The 19,470-nt window shown below is 36.8% G+C and overlaps 2 protein-coding genes across 8 annotated transcripts in view; both read right to left on the reverse strand.

Annotated features, from left to right (window-relative positions):
• ADK (adenosine kinase) overlaps positions 1-19,470 on the reverse strand; it is a 591,696-nt gene that overhangs the window by 37,731 nt on the left and 534,495 nt on the right. The gene's annotated exons all lie outside the window — the stretch shown is intronic.
• On the reverse strand, positions 9,029-9,552 carry LOC122446379 (eukaryotic translation initiation factor 1-like). The gene has a single exon (XM_043476507.1). The coding sequence runs from the start codon at positions 9,535-9,537 to the stop codon at positions 9,196-9,198; it is 342 nt and encodes a 113-aa protein (XP_043332442.1). The 5' UTR covers positions 9,538-9,552; the 3' UTR covers positions 9,029-9,195.

The following is a 19,470-nucleotide window of genomic DNA, read 5'->3' on the forward strand; positions in this document are numbered from 1 at the left end:
AATCTTTTATCTGCTGCATACGGAGATCTATATTATGAGATCTCTTTTCAAAATAATAACCCCCAAAATTCCAAGACCTTGAATGGTGTTTCAAATTATTGAAAAGGGATTAAGCAATGTTCAGTAATATTCAATTATATTTTCAGTAAATTCTTATTTTGAAATACAATGATCTAAGCTGTTTTACAGAGCTATTTAAAAAAAATCCACAAACTAAGTAAATGGTATTTGCTAGCATGATCTATTTCATAGCCATCTAGTCAATTTATTGCATGAAAATATAAAGTACTTAACTAAATCTGAAGACCCATTTATATGCATGGGTATTATTCAGCTAATGAGGCCCAAGAAACTCACACTGCTTTTACCGGGACCTAGTTTTCAAAGGTGTGAAATGGGTCTGGAGTAGCTGTGGGAAAAGTAGTAAAAAAAAAAAAAAAAAAAAGCCATTTGCCTTAGTTATAGAAAAATGACACTGTTAGTTCTGATCAAGTACTACTTAAGAGCTTAAGTGCTACTGTCTCTCAATTCCTCCCAATTTTTTTTATAAAGTGAGAAGGGAAAGGGCTGGGAATTATTATTACTTTTAATCAATTTATTTTTAATTGAAGGATAACTGCTTTACAGAATTATGTTGTTTTCTGTCAGACCTCAACATGAATGAGCCATAGGTACATATATATCCCCTCCCTTTTGAACCTCCCTTCCATCTCCCTCCCCATCCCATGGGAATTATTATTATTCCTGTTTTCCAGACTTCTACAATAGCACAAAATCATGTGCTTCCCTAGACAGACAGGAAACAAACACTAACAATTCAGTTGATACCAGATTTGTTTAGTGTCAGTGTCATTTATTAGATAAGACCTTAGGGTATCTTCACTCAGAACAATCAAATTTAACATACTTAAAATACAAAGCAATAAAAATCAAACATTCTCTGGACAGTTTATACAAGCAGATAATTTACTCCTCACTTTACTGTGACATATGCCTTACTTCTCAAGCACTTAAGAGGCCAGTCTGGCTAGAATCAACTATAATGTTAAGTCATTTATAGTAGAGATGGTAGTTCATACAAATGCCAAAGTATCTAACTCAAAAATAATAATACAAATTCAGTCACTCAATGCCACACAACCTGACTAAATGTTCCTGTAGCTTTACCACTACAAAATGAACTATATATTTTAGCACTATACACAAAGTCCCAAGACAGTTAATATCCTTAGGAAATTTTGTTCAAGATATATTAAAATGCCATGTGTTGACACTGTATCACAAATGTCACCTCTAAGTTGTAGTGAAGATACAACTGAAAAAGACAGAAAGCAGGATAAGAAGTAGACAGGCAGATGATTTTCAGCCATAATGTAGACTACAGTCAGTCACCACTTCTGCCACTGCCTCTGACGAGCATTACCAGTCATGGAAAAAACTGGAAACTGATGGCAAAAATTTCACCAGAAAGTGATAAGCACTACTGTTTACAGAGAATGTTTATTCAGATCTATCAGTTTTTCATTTTGTCACAATTTATCAATCCTCTGATATGTATGTATAGACACATACATATTTTTATTTATTCTTTCAGGTCATTTGAACATAAGTTTCATATATCATGTCCTTTATTCCTTAGTAATTCAGTGTATATTTCCTAAGAGCAAATATATTCTTTTAGGTAACCATGGTATAGTTGACAAATTAAAAAACTTAGTATTGTTATTTCCTCTAATCTGTATTTCATAATTGAATTTTATTAACTGTCCTAATAGGCTTCTTTTTTTTTTTGGCTGCACCAGGTCTTAGTTGCAGCACTCAGGATGGATCTTTAGTTGTGGCATGCAAACTCTTAGCTGTGGCATGTGGGATCTAGTTCCCTGAGCAGGGATCAAATCTGAGCCCCTGGCCTTGGGAGCACGGAATCTTAGTCACTGGACCACCAGGGAAGTCCCTTAATGTTTTTTATAGCACTTTTTTTAATCCTATAAGATGCAGTCCAGAAACACACATTGCTTTTAGTTATGGGTTTTGTTTTTTTTTAAGTTAGCCTTTCAATTTTTACTACAGGTAATATATAACCTATAGACCCCAAATATTAATCTATAAAAAGAAAGACATGGTATAAATTCCACTCCCTAGTCTGTCCCATTTCCTGTTTCTAGTCCTACTATTTTCCAATCTGGTTATCACTGTTATTGTTTCCCTGTATATCTTTCCATCATTTCTCTATGCATATACAAGCAAAATACATAGTTATTTTTCTTCTTTTTATTTTAAACAACAACAACAACAAAAGAATAACACTATGTAGCCTGCCCTGGACCATGTTTTTTCACTAGGAGATCTTTCTATGTTGGTAAGCAGAGAATGTCCCCATTATTTTTTATGACTGCATAATAATCCATTAAATGGATATACTATACTTTACTTAAACAGTCCTTTACTGATGGACTTTTAGGTTGTTTTCAATCTTCAGTTATCACAATGTTTCAAAGCACTAATGCTTTTAAGTAGACTCTAATTTAATTATTTGACTTAATAGCCAAGTCAATAATATCATTCCTACTTTATACTGGGAACTGACACAAGGAAATTAAGTTGTTAAACAAACAGCATGAAATATGCCTGTGTCACAGAATAGGAAAAAAAAGAGAGAATCTAGGAAATAATTTTTCTTTTCACTGTGATACACAAACCAGGATATGAGCAAAGACACCCTGCTCAGACTGCTCTAATAAACAGGATAATGAAACAGATGACAAATTCTGCTAATAATATAGATTTATAGAACAATCCTAATTAACAGGGACTTTTGGGGGAATGAAGAACTCTGGGCTAATTTAATTTTCTGATTAAAGAAAAAGCAGAAAGTCTCTTTAGTTGGAAATCTTTCTAAATGTACTAATATAATAACATACCATGACATCCCTGCTTTAATTAGTTTAGTTTATTGAACTCAAATGAAAATTTTCTTTGATAATAGAGAATCTTATAGCACATGTTAATGTTATTATTCTGAACATCAATTCTTATTGTAGTTCCAAACATAAAAATGCTTTCATGAAAGGCAGAATAAATGGAATGATGGCAAGTACACTGCATTAGGACTCAAAGGATACACTGTTTGAGTCTGGTTTTGGCTCAGCTACTTTATTTATTATTTTTTTTCATCTACTTTACTCAACAAATACTTACTAAGAGCGTGTCATCTACCAGGACCTTTGTCAGAGAGGGAGAATGCAGATGTGAATAGGACAAACAAACACCGTGCTCTCACAGGACCTCCATTCTAGTGAGGACAGATAATATATAAGTAACGCAAAAGTGAAGAAGATAATTTGAAATAACAATAAATGACATTAAGGAAACAAACAGGATGAAAAAGTATGACTGAGGCGGAGAGTTAATTTAGATGGGTGCTACCTCCTCACTGAGGAGGTGATGATTGAATTGAGACTTCAGCAGCAAGAAGTAGCCACATCAGGGGTAGAATACTCAATACAGAGGACCTGGGCTGTAACAAGCTTGGTTACCCTCCATGTGTGGTATTTTGTTATACCAGCCCAAATGGACTAAAATAAATACACCCACATACATATTAAAATATGATAAAGGTAGAAGTTGTCATTTTACACTGGGAGAAGAAAGTTTGTTCAACAAATTGTGATGCAACTATTCAATAACATTCTGGAAAAAATACAAACTTGTAGAATTATTTTTCTATACCCCATAGCTCATATATAAGTTCCCTACCTGAAGTGTGCTTTATCTACCTTTGATTGGCGAAGCCCACTTATCCTTAAAAATTTAATTCAAGACGCACCCCTCCCATCCCCTTCTCTCTCTTGCTGAGCAACTCATCCTTATAATTAGGCGAGATCAATCAAGACAGGCATCCATGACAAGGGGGCTTGGCGCCATAGTGGGCCAAAGTGATATTAGAGGTGAAGTAGAGATGAAGAGGCAGTGATCAAGACCATCCCCAAGAGAAAGAAATGCAAAAACAAAAACTGGTTGTTTGAGGAGGCCTTACAAATAGCTGAGAAAAGAAGAGAATCGAAAGGAAAGCAAAGGAGAAAAGGAATTGAATGCAGAGTTGCAAAGAATAGAAAGGAGAGATAAGAAAGACTTCCTTAGTAATCAATGCAAAGAAATAGAGGAAAACAATAGAATGGGAAAGACTAGAGATCTCTTCAAGAAAATTAGAGATACCAAGGGAATATTTCATGCAAAGATGGGCACAATAAAGGACAGAAACAGTATGGACCTAGCAGAAGCAGAAGATATTAAGAAGAGGTGGCAAGAATACATAGAAGAACTATAAAAAGATCTCAGTGACCCAGGTAACCATGATGGTGTGATCACTCACCTAGAGCCAGATCCTGGAGTCTGAAGTTAAGTGAACCTTAGGAAGCATCACTATGAACAGAGCTAGTGGAGGTGATGGAATTCCATTGAGCTATTTCAAATCCTAAAAGATGATGCTATGAAAGTGCTGCACTCAATATGCCAGCAAATTTGGAAAACTCAGCAGTGGCCACAGGACTGGAAAAGCTCAGTTTTCATTCCAATCCCTAAGAAAGGCAATGCCAAAGAATGTTCAAACTCCTGCACAATTGCACTCATCTCACACGCTATCAAGGTAATGCTCAAAATTCTCCAAGCGAGGCTTCAACAGTATGTGAACTGTGAACTTCCAGATGTTCAAGCTGGATTTTGAAAAGGCAAAGGAACCAGAGATCAAATTGCCAACATCCATTAGATCACAGAAAAAGCAAGAGAGTTCCAGAAAAACATCTACTTCTGTTTTATTGACTACACCAAAGCCTTTGACTGTGTGGATCACAACAAATGGTGGAAAATTCTTAAGGAGATGGAATTACCAGACCACCTGACCTGCCTCCTGAGAAATCTGTATGCAGGTCAGGAAGCAACAGTTAGAATTGGACATGAAACAACAGACTGGTTCCAAATTGGGAAAGGAGTACATCAAGGCTGTATATTGTTACCCTGCTTATTTAACTTACATGCAGAATAAGCCAGGCCAGATGAAGCACATGCTGGAATCAAGACTGCTGGGAGAAATATCAGTAACCTCAGAAACACAGATGACACCTCCCTTATGGCAGAAAGCTAAGAGGAACTAAAGAGCCTCTTGATGAAAGTGAAAGAGGAGGGTGAAAAAGCTGGCTTAAAACTCAACATTCAAAAAACAAAAATCATGGCATCCGGTCCCATCACTTCATGGCAAATAGATGGGGAAACAAGGGAAACTGTGACAGACTTTATTTTCTTGGGCTCCAAAATCACTGCAGATGGTGACTGCAGCCCTGAAATCAAAAGATGCTTGCTCCTTGGAAGAAAAGCTATGACCAACCTAGACAGCATATTAAAAAGCATTACTTTGCCAACAAAGGTCCGGATAGTCAAAGCTATGGTTTTTCCAGGAGTCATTTATGGATGTCAGAGTTGGACTATAAAGAAAGCTGAGTGCCGAAAATGGATGCTTTGGAACTGTGGTGTTGGAGAAGGCCCTTGAGAGTCCCTTGGAATGCAGGGAGTCAATCCTAAAGGAAATCAGTCCTGAATATTTATTGGAAGGCCTGATGCTGCAGCTCCAATACTCTGGCCACCTGATGTGAAGAAATGACTCACTGGAAAAGACCCCGATGCTGGAAAAGACTGAAGGCAGGAGGAGAAGGGGATGACACAGGATGAGATGGTTGGATGGCATCACTGACATGATGGACATGAGTTTGAGCAAGCTCCGGGAGCTGGTGATGGACAGGGAAGCCTGGTGTGCTGCAGTCCATGGGATCACGAAGAGTCGGACATGACTGAGCAACTGAACTGAACTGAGCAGTGTTATGGAAAAAATTGAGCAATCAAACATCAATGGCTTTCTCCCTCCCTCCATCTTTCCCATCCTTCTTTTCTTGTGGTTTAGTCCTAATCACTGCATTAGTGGGATACAGGATACTACTGGTATTCTAAATGGACCCCTTCCCAAAACCATGTATTTCTTCCTGAGTACAACAGTAAAGATTTTCAAATGGATATGCATGTACCAAGCTATTCTCTAATTATCAATGAAGATGCTACAGATTCCACTACCTCTAATCATGGGCTTTCTATTGGTAAGATCTTCTCTTTGAGTTGCTGATAGCAGCAATGGCAAATGTTGTTATGTTTGCAAAGGAAAAGCTTCATTAGATATGAGGGAACCAATGGCTCCCTTTTTATCCTATGGATTAAGAAATCTTAGAGCAAGAAAGCATTAACGAAATATCACTAACGTTTAGTGCAATCTGGTTTGCAGGGATGATAATGCTTTAAGGTAACGTCATAGGTTTAAAAGGAAACAAAAAAAAAATTGAAATTTATACTATACAGTGAAATTAAACTTCCTCAAAGTATGGAGTGAATTTCAGAGGGCTCCCTGACAAACACTGATAAAAGTTATGAGTACTATTTACTGTCCAATAAACTAAACTGGATTCACAGATCACTTGACTACTTGGAGTACAGCGATAAACACTAGTAAACAATGATTTTATCCAATTTAAACAGAACACTTTTCTTTATTGAGGCATTTACCAATCTCTCTTGCACTTAAAAGTAGATTAAAATGTATAAACGTATGGTTAATTACCTGTTTGAAGAAAACCTCTCAATTACAATATTTTATATTGCTTTTTAAGCTTAGTTGTACTCCTCACTATTCTTTATGAACAGAATTTGTAGCATCAGATTTTTGAAAAGTTGCAGGAATAGTTTAAGAATCATACTCATACCTATAAGTAGATTAAAAAGAATGGCACAACTCTATTAAAAAATGATAAAGACCCTCTTTCCAAACAGGCTGGTGTCTGTCATCTAATACTGAGCCGATTACTGCTAATTCCTCTCAGAACTGGTTCTACTAATAATCCTTAGTTGCTGCTTCCATTTTCCTGTCCAAAGTGTCATTCTAAATGTCTAGTACTCTTCTGAAGTCACCAAATAATTTTCACCATGATAGAATAGAAGCCATTGGGTGTCAAGTCTTTATACTCTGCTAGTTATGTTGAACTACTAGATAGTTCTTCAAATGATACACAAACCGCCCCCACCCCAAAACCCAGCATCTTTGTTTCTGAGATTGGAAGAAGATGAGAGATAATTCAATTTAAGAAAACCATCTTGTACAGCTTCAGAGGATACTATTGACACTCTAGTTTATGTAAATGACACCTGCTAGACTTGGTCTGTTTACAGTCCATAGTACCACTTATACTTCCTCAGATGACCCAGACACAAGATACAAACTGGTCAGGCTGCAGATGTCAGAGCTGCAAGGCTGGTGTCCTTAATTGTGTGGGGTGTGACTTCTTGACATTGGTTACATCTGGACAGAAGAAATTTAGGCCTTGCTATTAAAAAAAAAAGTCTCTGTTTTAATACTGACAAATTGCACTAGTATTCCCAAAGAAATAAAGAAGTATCAATAGGCCAGGTATGAATTTATTTACCTATTTTAACAGCACATTTTAGATAACGTTAAGTAAATGTTCTCTGTGAGCAACATTTGCATCAGCAGTTTAGTTTTTAATTTACCATAGTGGTAGCTGATAAGAAAAGGGAAAAGCCTTCATGTTTAGCATGAAGCACATTCTGAAAGCTTAGAATTTGAGCGTCTGTGGCTACAGTTCACATGTTCTTTTTTTTTTTTTTTTCAGTTCACATGTTCTGATAGTGATGTCAATACCCTTAATACTTTGAGAGTGAAGAGAACACATACTGGATCATATAGGTGTCTTCTACCTACATCCAGGTACCCTGGTTTGAAAGGTATGCAGACAGAAACATCTTTAACACCCTCAGGGAAAGTCATGGGCACAAATTTTCATTCTTTACAGAATAAATGCCATTAAGAAATATGAAAATGTGAAGAGCTTCCCTAGCGGTCCAGTGGTTAAGAATCCACCTGCTAATGTATGGCACACAGGCTCAACTTCTCATTGAAAAGATCCTGTATGCCGTGAGGCATCTAAGCCCAAGAGCTGCAACTACTGAAGCCCAAGCACCCTAGAGCCTGTGCTCTGCAACAAGAGAAGCCACCACAATGAGAAGCCCACACACTGCAACTAGAGAGTAGCCCCCACCTGCTGCAACTTGAGAAAGCCAGTGCATAGCAATGAAGACTCCAGCAGAGACAAAAAATAATTTTTTTAAAAAGAAAGAAAATGTGAACACTTTATCTAGCATATTTCAAGTCTATGAAGTCACTCTAGACATCATGTAACAAGTCTTTCTTGATTATGTTTCCATATTTAGTGGGAAGAAATGGAGATAATTATTGAAATGTAGCAGAAACCCATTATTAGGTATATAATAAATATTTGGTGATTGACTAATGGTAGAATTAAAAGACTTCTAAGCTAGCAAACAAATATATTTTCTCATAAACTAATTTTTAGATACTATTTTAACAAAATAGAGGAAACTTCTGTATTCCTCAAATATTTTCTTAGTGGGTACCACAGGGATTACAATTAACATTCTAAATATATAACAATCTAATTTGAATCAAAACCAAATTAGTTTCAACAACACACAAAACCTATGCTTTCATATTGTTCCTTTTCCCCATTATGATGGTACTATAAATTGCATCTTTACGCAGATGTGTCCATTAACATATTATTTATAATTACCGTTAAATGTACTGTCTTTTAAATCACGTATGAAATAAAACAGGAGTTAGACACCCAAAATACGAGAACACTGGCTATTCATCTATGTAATTACCTTTACTGGAATTATTTCTTTACATGGCTTTAAGTACTGTCCAGCATCCTTTCATTTCAGCCTGAAGGATTTCTTACAGGGCAGATCTACCATTAATGACATCCGTTGGATCATCGAAAAAGCAACAGAGTTCCAGAAAAACATCTACTTCTGCATTACTGACTACACTGAAGCCTTTGACTATGTGGATCACAACAAAAGATGGAAAATTCTTTTTTTTTTGGGGGGGGGGCTCTTTTCAGTTTATTGCATGAAGGAGTTACACTAGTTCAAGTTAAAAGCAGACCCCAAATGGTTACATTATACAAACTGTGAGGTTTTTAAACTTGTGACAAGGGACAGAAGGGAAATTCTACTCATTGCAAGGAAATCCTCACTTAAGCTTCAGTGAGCCAAAAGCACTTAAAACCCATGAACCTTCAGCTGGTCATCCTTAGCCACTCCAATCTCTACCAGGAACTGGCATATGTTCTTGCACTGGTCACCCTGTAGCTGAATTACTTCTCCATATTCTGGATGCTCAATTACAGTACCACTGCAGGCAAATTTCTTCTTAAACGCCTTCACTAGTTTCTTTTTATCGTAATCATCAGCGATCCCTTGGACAGTAGTAAGGGTCTTCCTGCCGTTTCTCTGTTGAATTCTTATATGGATATAATCCTCAGTGCCAGCAGGAAGCAGATCATCACCCTTACTTGCATCAGCAAAGGGGTCAAAAGAGTGGAGGTTCTGGATAGCGGACATACGATATGATTCCTTTTCCTTGGTGGAAACGGCCTGCGGAAGGCGGTGGCGGGAGAAGGCGGGCAGGGGGGATGGAGCATCTGGAAGCGAGCAGGCTCAAGGGGGAGGCTGCTGAGTCCTCGGCGGCGGATCAGGGACTGGGGCCGGAAAATTCTTAAGGAGATGGAATTACCAGACCATCTGACCTGCCTCTTGAGAAATTTGTATGCAGGTCAGGAAGCAACAGTTAGAACTGGACAATGAACAACAGACTGGTTCCAAATCAGGAAAGGAGTACGTCAAGGCTGTATATTGTCACCCTGCTTATTTAACTTACATGCAGAGTACATCATGAGAAATGCCGGGCTGGATGAAGTACAAGCTGGAATCAAGACTGCCAGGAGAAATATCAATAACCTCAGATATGCAGATGACACCACACTTAGGCAGAAAGTGAAGAGGAACTAAAGAGCCTCTTGATGAAAGTGAAAGAGAAGAGTGAAAAAGTTGGCTTAAAACTCCACATTCAGAAAACTAAGATCATGGCATCCGGTCCCATTGCTTCATGGCAAATAGATGGGGAAACAATGGAAACAGTGATAGTCTTTATTTTGGGGGGCTCCAAAATCACTGCAGATGGTGACTGCAGCCATGAAATCAAAAGACGCTTGCTCCTTGGAAGGAAAGTTATGACCAATCTAGACAGCATATTAAAAAGCAGAGACATTACATTGCCAACAAAGGCCTATCTACTCAAAGCTATGGTTTTTCCAGTAGACATGTATGGATGTGAGAGTTGGACAATAAAGAAAGCTGAGCGCTGAAGAATTGATGCTTTTGAACTGTGATGTTGAAGAAGACTCTTGAGAGTCCCTTGGACTGCAAGGAGATCCAACCAGTCAATACTAAAGGAAATAAGTCCTGAATATTCATTGGAAGGACTGGTGCTAAAGTTCAAACTCCAGTACTTTGGCCACCTGATGCAAAGACTCACTGGAAAAGACCCTGATGCTGGGAAAGATTGAAGGCGGGAAGAGAAGGGGACGACAGAGGTAGAGATGGTTAGCTGGCATCACCCACTCGATGGACATGAGTTTGAGTAAGCTCCAGGAGTTGGTGATGGACAGGGAAGCCTGGTGTGCGGCAGTCCATGGGGTCACAAAAAAAGAGTCGGACACGATTGAGCAAATGAACTGACTGACTGACCAGTAATAAACTCCTTTAGCTTTTGTTAACTGGAAATATCTTAATTTCTCCTTCATTTTTGATGTACTATTTTAACAGATATAAAACTCCAGTATATATAAGCCCTTGTTTTCAGATGGTGAATTACAAATTGCCAAAAAAGCTAACCCACCAAGTAGATTTTCCATGATTCACAATGCCTTTTAATTTACTGAAGGTCCAGGAAGATAAAATTGTAGTGTGGGCAAAGATCAATGTTGAGCTCAAGCTAGGAAAGCTTTTCAGAAATTGGTTGCTGATTGTACTTTGATAATTAAATACACAAACCTATGATCCTTTTAGGCTCACCTAATTAGTATCAAATGAGTTTACTTAATTATAGTTGTAAATTAAATGCATAGGGTTTGCCTCATCTCAAATAATTACATGTGCATTGTAATGTGAATTATGGAACATTAATTTTTACTTTATCGATTACTCCCTAAACAGAGATCAGGACTCATTATGACAAAGTTATTATCATAGCAGTTTTGATAAATAGCCCCTAGAAAAGGTTCCTGAATAATGTTTGCATATAAGTTCTTTAAAGGAAAGGTGTGCAAGTGTCAGAATTGGTACTACACATTTATGCAAAGCCCCAGCATAGACAAATGTTTTCCCTGAGGTATTTTAAGTGAGAGACATATATATACAGATATGCATGTATGTGTATATCTATATATATATATGCATGTATATAAAATCTCCACTCTCATTCTTCAGAGCTAGAACTTTTTCAAAGTTTATAGCAGAGGCTGTAACTACTTAAAACTTAAAAAAAAAAAGTTTCTAGGCATAATGTTAAGTAATTACATGTCGAAGCATTACCTCCAGCACATCAGTTCTTGGAATCCCTCAGGTGGAGGAAATGATAGGTCAATTGTCATGTTAAGAAAGCTTCTGTTATGTTCACTATACCCAGACAACCAAAAAATGGGACAAAAATTCTATATATTCTTCTACTCTGTGGATACTTTACTATAGCAATTTTTTTTCTTCCTTATGCGATCTTTAAAAAGAAGTGTTAGAAGATGAATGAAGAATTATTAAAGGTATAAATACAGACTAATCAGGGGGAGAAAATATCCTAAATATTGAAATGTTTCAGACCTAATTTCATGAATAGGCTTCTGGTTTTCCTCATATACAAAATAAATCTAAGTAAAACTATGAGATTTTCTTGTTTAAAAGATACAAACTTTTCAGACCAGTCCCTTGCCTGACTTACTTCAAATGTACATCTTATTTTTCACATTTTCCTGCTCCTGTTTTATTATGAAACAACTCCCACTGACCACACCAATAACTGTTACCGGACTTATATTATTTCCTCTCATTTTTCTTGGCTATTTTGCAGTGTGTGCCAAAAGAAACTCCCTGCTTCCGCAGAGCCTGAAGAATGCACTTGGCTGCTTGCTACAAACACTCACATATTGCTAGTTAGGGATAGTGATGTTATATGGCTTCAAGAAGCAACAAAGGTGAAGACTGAACAGATATGTCAAGTCTTCCTCTGCATTTACAATTTCTAACTTTGGCCACCGCAGTTTTTTTCTCAGTATACTTGTAGCTTTCTGCCATTTCTCCCATTAAGTATAGAGACTGAGAGGAAGACCTCAGCATAACAATTCTGTTTTAATTCAGCCCAATTTTGGCCTAAAGCAAACATCTAATTACTCATGATTAATTCTAAAGAACATAACCTACTTTCATGTTCAATGGATCTATGTTAGAATCTAACTAGTGGCTTCCCCTCATTTTTCACTGCCTTTCAGTCTTTTCTCTGTGTTAACTTAATCCCCAAAGTGACTGAAGAATCATAAACTGCCATTCTCTTACTGCACAAATTATCTATATTACACAACTCACATTTCAAAGGACTTACATTATTAGTCTTGAATTGTGTGTTCAAATTCAGATTGAATTCAGACCTCTCTATAATAAATGACAAGATGCATGAGGGTTGCCTATGTAATCTAGGCAACCATAATTATACAATTATTGATGAAGTTCCTGTTGATAAACAATGCAAACATTAGGAAATACTATTTTGCAATTAAATGGTGAAGAAAGCTGTTTATTGCCTTCCATTCTCTCCACTGTTAATAAGATTGAAGTTGCAGATGTTCTTGTATGCTGCATTGATGTTAAATGGTGCATGATGCTCTAGGTGGTTCCCATAACCTTGCTTTGTCTACTATGAACTGACTCAATTGATATGATAATAGAGAAAAGAGCTGGGCTGAACTGGCACAATTTGCATAGCCTTGAAATTTGCGATCGTTGGACAGCCAACTGCTCCTAAAAGTTCTTATTCAGTTGTCATTGACAACAATGTGTTAGACAAATAATATTTTGGAATTAACCACTCAGGTGGGGACATCAGTTTACTGAAGCTTTTATCCCATCAAACAAGTTACTCATCAAGGCATTTCTAGAGCTAATGACAGGGAATTTTATGATATTCCTTGGGATCATTCACTGATAGATTTAACACAAAGAAAGCAGACATCATTCAGGGGGTCACAAAACAGTGGTAGCACTTATAGCTTTTTGACACAGGAATTATATCTCATAAAGCCTGTGTTTTCATCTCATTGTTAAATAAATGTTATATTTTAGAGGAAGGAATAATAAAATCTAGATGCTGTTCAATACTTTCCTCGTTAAAAAAATTATAGGAGAACCCATAAAAATAGTAGGAATCGGTCTGATGCATGAAAATAAAAGGACATGTTAGAGAACCTCAAACACTGAAGAAAATCCCAATACATCACAAAAACATTTTGAATAGTAATAGGAGAACTAGAGAAACACTGTAAGTATAAAAGAGGACTGAGAATCTCTGAGTTTAGAATTTAAGAGCATATATGATGAATGAAAAGATAAGAGGCAGTAAATATATCTTTGGTGGGTGGACAATGAAACAATCAAGAAGAGAGAAGATGTGCAAATAAATGGGAAAAATGTTAAAGTTTTTTTTTAAAAAAACATAAAAATAAAAATCCTAGGAAAGCTAGGATGAAAAATTTAGTGCTAATGAAGGTATAATACAAAACAGAAAACAACTGGGCCATGCTGTAATACTGAGAGGTCAATATTAAAGATTTAACTCCCTGAAAAACAAATTCCATTATCACTACTGGGAAAAGAGGTGGGGCAAAGGAATTTAGAGAAACACCAGATGAAAGAAACTGTGCGCACACAGAATTAATATTTTAAAGAAGGGCGATGTGAGTGGCTTTTAAAACAAACCCCATTCTCTACCTTAATTTAAGGTTTAAAGAATAGCATGCTCTGACTTTTTTGTTGTTAGTGTAATTTATGATAAATTTAGGATATAACCCCAAATTACAATAAGACCATTAGCTTTATCTCAAGAAGACTAGACTATATTTCAAGAAGACTAGAATATAAACCTGGGATGGAAAATGGGTCCACGGGATACATTGTATTCACTGCTCCTCCTTAATGGGCTCATTCCTGTGGGGGAACTATTATACATTCTGTAAAAACGACTGTACTTCCTACCTGATTATTATCAGGCCATATGATTAGCTTCAGCTAATGAAATGTGTGGGGAGATGATGCAAGAGATGTAGGAACTACTGTGTAGTTCTTTCATCATGCCTTTACCCCTCTAATGCAACTAACATACTCCTGATTGGGACTGCCCTTCGGTGTTGATTCCAGACAGGAGAAAAGATGGAGTAGGGCCTCAGCTACCCAGTGAAGAAAAAGAATGCAAGAGAAAAAGAAAATCTATTATTGAATGTCATTAAGATTCTGAGGGTTATTTGTTAGTAGGCTGCTGCCTTAGCCTAACCTGGCTAATAAATATATATATAAAAAAAGGGTAGCACTGCATTATTAATCTTAACATTTCAAAATTAGGAGATGAAGACTACAGAATAACTGCTTATTTGAATTTGACAATACCTTCACTGTGTCTGAAATGAAATGCAATATCAGATTATACATTCAACATGTGTTCTTAAAGAGCATAAGAATAAATATGGTACAGATGGTAAAATGTGTCTATGAGGATGCCCTTTCAGGGTTATCTCTGCTTCCTAACAGTTTCTCTAGCAATCCAGAAGAATAGAGAAATATTAGTATGAGTTTAAGTAGGTTTTAGGGGCTTCTGATAGTAAGAGATTAAGTAATTTGGACCAACCATCCCATGAAGAAGAATTAGAATGGGCAAAAAATATCCTTAAAATGTGCTTGAAAGTACTGATGCCCTAACAAAAGAATGAAAAATTACCAGGGTAGGACATAAGGGATAATAGAGCCCAGAGAGGTGAGTCTGATGTTTGATATTGCTGGAGGACAAAACTTGGAATCTAGACCCTATAAAGTGAGATGGCCCTGGTGAAATCTCTTCATATTAAGTCTGGAACCCAAAGGACTGCAGCTAGGTTTAGGGTATACAGGAGGTAGGCAGGCCTGAGCAATGAACTGTGGTTTATACCCCAATCATCTAAATACCTAAACTTAGCTCAAGATGCTTCTAGTATGCCAGTGGACACGTGCTTACCAAAAGAAAACATGAATTAGCCTATACCTTGAATTATTTCTACAAAGAATTTTCCAAATACAAAGTCTCAAACACAATAAAAAAAATAGTAATATAAGGAGAGGAGCAAGAAATTAAAACCACCAGAAATTATACAACAGAAAGTAGCCCAAAGTGGTCCAGATAATGAACCCGTCAAACAGAAACTCTGAAATGACTGTACTTACTGATTACAAGTTTAAAACTGAAAACCTTAACAGAGGACTATAAAAGTAAGAAAAATAGATAAGAATTTCACAGGTTTAAACAAAAACTGAAAATAAGAATTCAATGAATACTGTTTAAAAGAAACTCAGATGCAGCTTAGAAAAGAATTAGTGAACTGGAAGATAGGTCAGAAGAAAATATCCAGGATGAGACACAGTGAAGATAGATAAGATGGATTCTACATAGCTACTTGAAAGTGAAATTAGGGAGCCAATGAAGAGATTTATAAGAAGGTAAATTTCTGTTTAACAGAAAGAAGAATTTTCTGACAATTTAGGGTTTATAAAACCAAAATGAACAATCTGCTAGGCAGTGAATGTTTTAGAAAGGATTCTTGAATTGAGTTGGGAATGAAATAAGATGATTCCTATGCCCTTTTAAAGACCTCAAGATTTTATAAGAATTCAGAGAAAAAGTACAGTATAATCCTATATATACAAAATTATGTACTGTAGGTATGTAAGCACTCAGTAGAGAGATGTCTGAAAGGATGAGCACTAAATTCTTCACATCTGTTTGCTGAACGAGGAAATTTCAGTTGACATTTTATGTATGGAAACATGCTGAGATTGTTATCAGTAACTGGGAGATATACTTTTGGGTTCTAGGACATATACAATACTTTTAAAGATTGAGGACCCCAAATGCCATTTGTTTATGTGAGTTGTATTTATCAATACTTACTGTATTAGAAATTTTAAAAGAGAGTGGAAAAAATTTATTAATAGACCTATTAAATTTTAACATATTTTTATAAAAATAATATATTCCAAATAAAAATATTATTGAAAACTTGCATTTGCATTTTTGCTAATCGCTTTAATGTCTGGTTTAATAAAAGACAGCGGGGTCTTCATATCTACTTCAGTAGTAAATCTGTTGCTGTACGCACTCTCTGGAAAACTCTACTGAAACTGAGTCATAAAGACAATGTCTTATTATTGTGAAATAGTTTTGCCTTCATGGAAGACACTCTGAGAGTGTCCTGGACACCTCCAATGGGTTCACACCTTGAAAACTGCTGTATGAAAGTAACGGCTATAGATGTCCCTATGCTGGGATGGTACAACTGCTCACTCTGGACAAGCTGTAACTCAAAGAATATGTCAGTTCTGCTGTGCTCACAGATTTAGTAGGATAGGCCAGTAAGGAGTTCATGCTCTGCAGCTTAGAAAGTAAAAGATCCCAAGTGTTTAGGTGAAAGCAAGCTGGCTAAGAAGAATGTTTTAGACTTCCCTAAGCAGATAAAGTGTCACTGTACTGATCCCTTTATATAATAATAGGCCTGAGTTAATTAACCCAACCTATGATTTCTTTGTTGTTACAGCAAACAAGAGTAAAGTTTGCTATAAATGCTCTAGACACAGTATACTGGATGAGGCCTAAAGTGGGAGAACTAACAAAGGTCTCCAAAGTGATCATACTCTGATTTCCATGTTGGAATCCTGGTAACGTAAGACCGAGGTATAAGCCCAACACAAGACAGATAGAAATCTGAAGCCTGCCTAGCATGGCAGTTGTCCTTTTCTAGAAAAGCGCGTGCACACACACACACACACACACACACACACACACACACGGTCTGAAGCATACAGTACCATGAAAGGACTGATTTAGCCTATTTTATAAGAAATGATATTAACAGGCTGTTGAACTTTTCTCCTACTAGGCTGACAGTTTGAGGATTTTGAAGAATCTAGTCACAAGTATTATAGATACCATTTCTTCCTTAATTGGGAATCACAGGGCTCCTCTACTGCAGATAATTTACTCTAGTAATTTGATGACAAGGTATTTTTATCCTTTTCTTCCAAGCTGTTAAACACTGACTTTGAAATATCATTTTATTTACTTATTTTTATCTCAGTTCCCCAACCAGGGAATGAAAACAGGACATGTCAGTGAAAGCCTGGAATCCTAACCACTAGGCCACCAGGGAACTCTCTGAAATATCATTTTATGTCTCACTAACCTCAAAAGTAAAAAGTCTGAGAGAATGGTCCCTCTGATATATGGTTTATGTTGTAGCCCCTTAAGAATTCTTTTAATACTTACATTATATTAATATATAGACCAGGGCTTCCCTGGTGGTCTAGTTAAGAATCTGCCTGGCAATGCAGGGGACACAGGTTGGATCCCCCGTTAGGGAAGATCCCACATGCTGCGGAGCAACTAAGCCCATGCACTACAACCACGGAGTCAGCGCACTAGAGCCGGAGAGCTGCAACTACTGAGCTCCCGTGCCTAGAGCCCGTGCTCTGCACCAAGAAAAGCCATCTCAATGAGAAGCCTGCACACCGCAATTAGAGAGTAGTTCCCACTCAGCACAGCCCGGGAAAACCTGCATGTAGCAATGAAGACCCGGAGCAGCCAAAAATATATAAATCTTACCAAAAAATCTAGACCAGAGGTTGTTCAACTATGGCTTATGGGCAAGATATAGCTAGCTGCCCTATTTCCATTTGATTTATGTATTGTTATATAGGGATACTTTCACACTACAGGCAGAGTTAAACAGCCTCAACTGAGATCATATATGCTGATGCTTTATAGAAAGGTTGCTGACTCCTGATCTAGACATATAGACCATTACAGCAATCTGCACACACAGACCATTAGAACTGAAAGATTACTGACAGTAGAGATTTTCTAGTCAGTCCTTTCATTTCATAGTTGAATAAAATAAAACCCAGAAAATAGAAAAAGCAGAGCAGTGAGCACACAGAAGACAAGCGGAAGCTTCCTGGCACGTGGAATTCCCACTTTGCTATTTTCTAGCCTACTCATTCCACACTAGGAATGCTCTGCCTAAATCAAGAGTCCTGCCGCGTCTCTTAAAAGCCACATATGGTCTTGGCACAGAAATTGTTTTTTTAACACCTGGGTAACCAGGCTGTGTAGGTCCCAGGAGTACAGCAGAGCCCTTAGCATCAGCTCTAGCTAACCCCTGAGGAGTTAGATCTGAGAGAGAGCCACTTTCAAGGCCCTGCCTCATTAGTCCCTGCTGCCACCAATCTAGCTCAGAGAAAATTGATCCTTCCCTCATGTCTGCTGAACCAAGGCCAGTCTTGGGGAAAGAGGTTTTGTTCATCGAGGATTTGTTAATTAAGTCGTCACTGTACTAATGAAACCCCAGAGCTTCAGACACTAGTAGTCTATATTACTTTAGGGTAACTAAATTTGTATACTTAATTAAAAGGCTTGTGTTCTTTTAAAAACAACTGGTAATTTTAAAAATATATAGAAATAAAACATGGAAAACACACAGTACTTATTGTCTTACCCCCACCTCCAACTGTTTTGATTGTAGTGGAAGGTAATTTAATATTCTGATTTTTGTATACTATTGAAAAGTCCTCAAATTTTAAGTAATGATGTTTCACAAAATGAATAAACACTTGTATTGTTCATTTAACACAATATATAAGAATAGTCTAAAACTGCTGTATCATTTTTAATGCTAGCATTAAGTAAATAACATACTTTATCCGTTCCATCAAGGTTTTGTTTAATTTTTACTATTATGCATAAAGTGATATAACTATCTTCACACAGTCTTATTTTGATTAGTTTAAATTTTAAGAACTGAAAATACTGTATTAAAGGATATGAATATTTTCACTTATTTGTATTTTAAATGTAATATTATATAGGAAGCTGATTGACTACACCCCCAAGCATCAAATACCAATTCTTTTAAAAGATCCTCTTATATCACATATTCTCAGTTGATCTTTAATCAAAGTCCTTATGTATTCTAACACATCTATGTTCTACCAATAGAATTAACCTTTAAAAACTAGAGTTCCTAGAAAGAAAAAAAAGAAAAACAAACAAACCAACCTAGACTTCACATTAGTCTCAACCATAGCTAGGATGATGGACTTCCCGGGTGGCTCAGATGGTAAAGAATCTGCTTGCAATCCCTGAGTTGGGAAGATCCC

The sequence above is a fragment of the Cervus canadensis genome, chromosome 8 (genome assembly GCF_019320065.1).
Source record: "Cervus canadensis isolate Bull #8, Minnesota chromosome 8, ASM1932006v1, whole genome shotgun sequence".
NCBI lineage: Eukaryota > Metazoa > Chordata > Mammalia > Artiodactyla > Cervidae > Cervus > Cervus canadensis.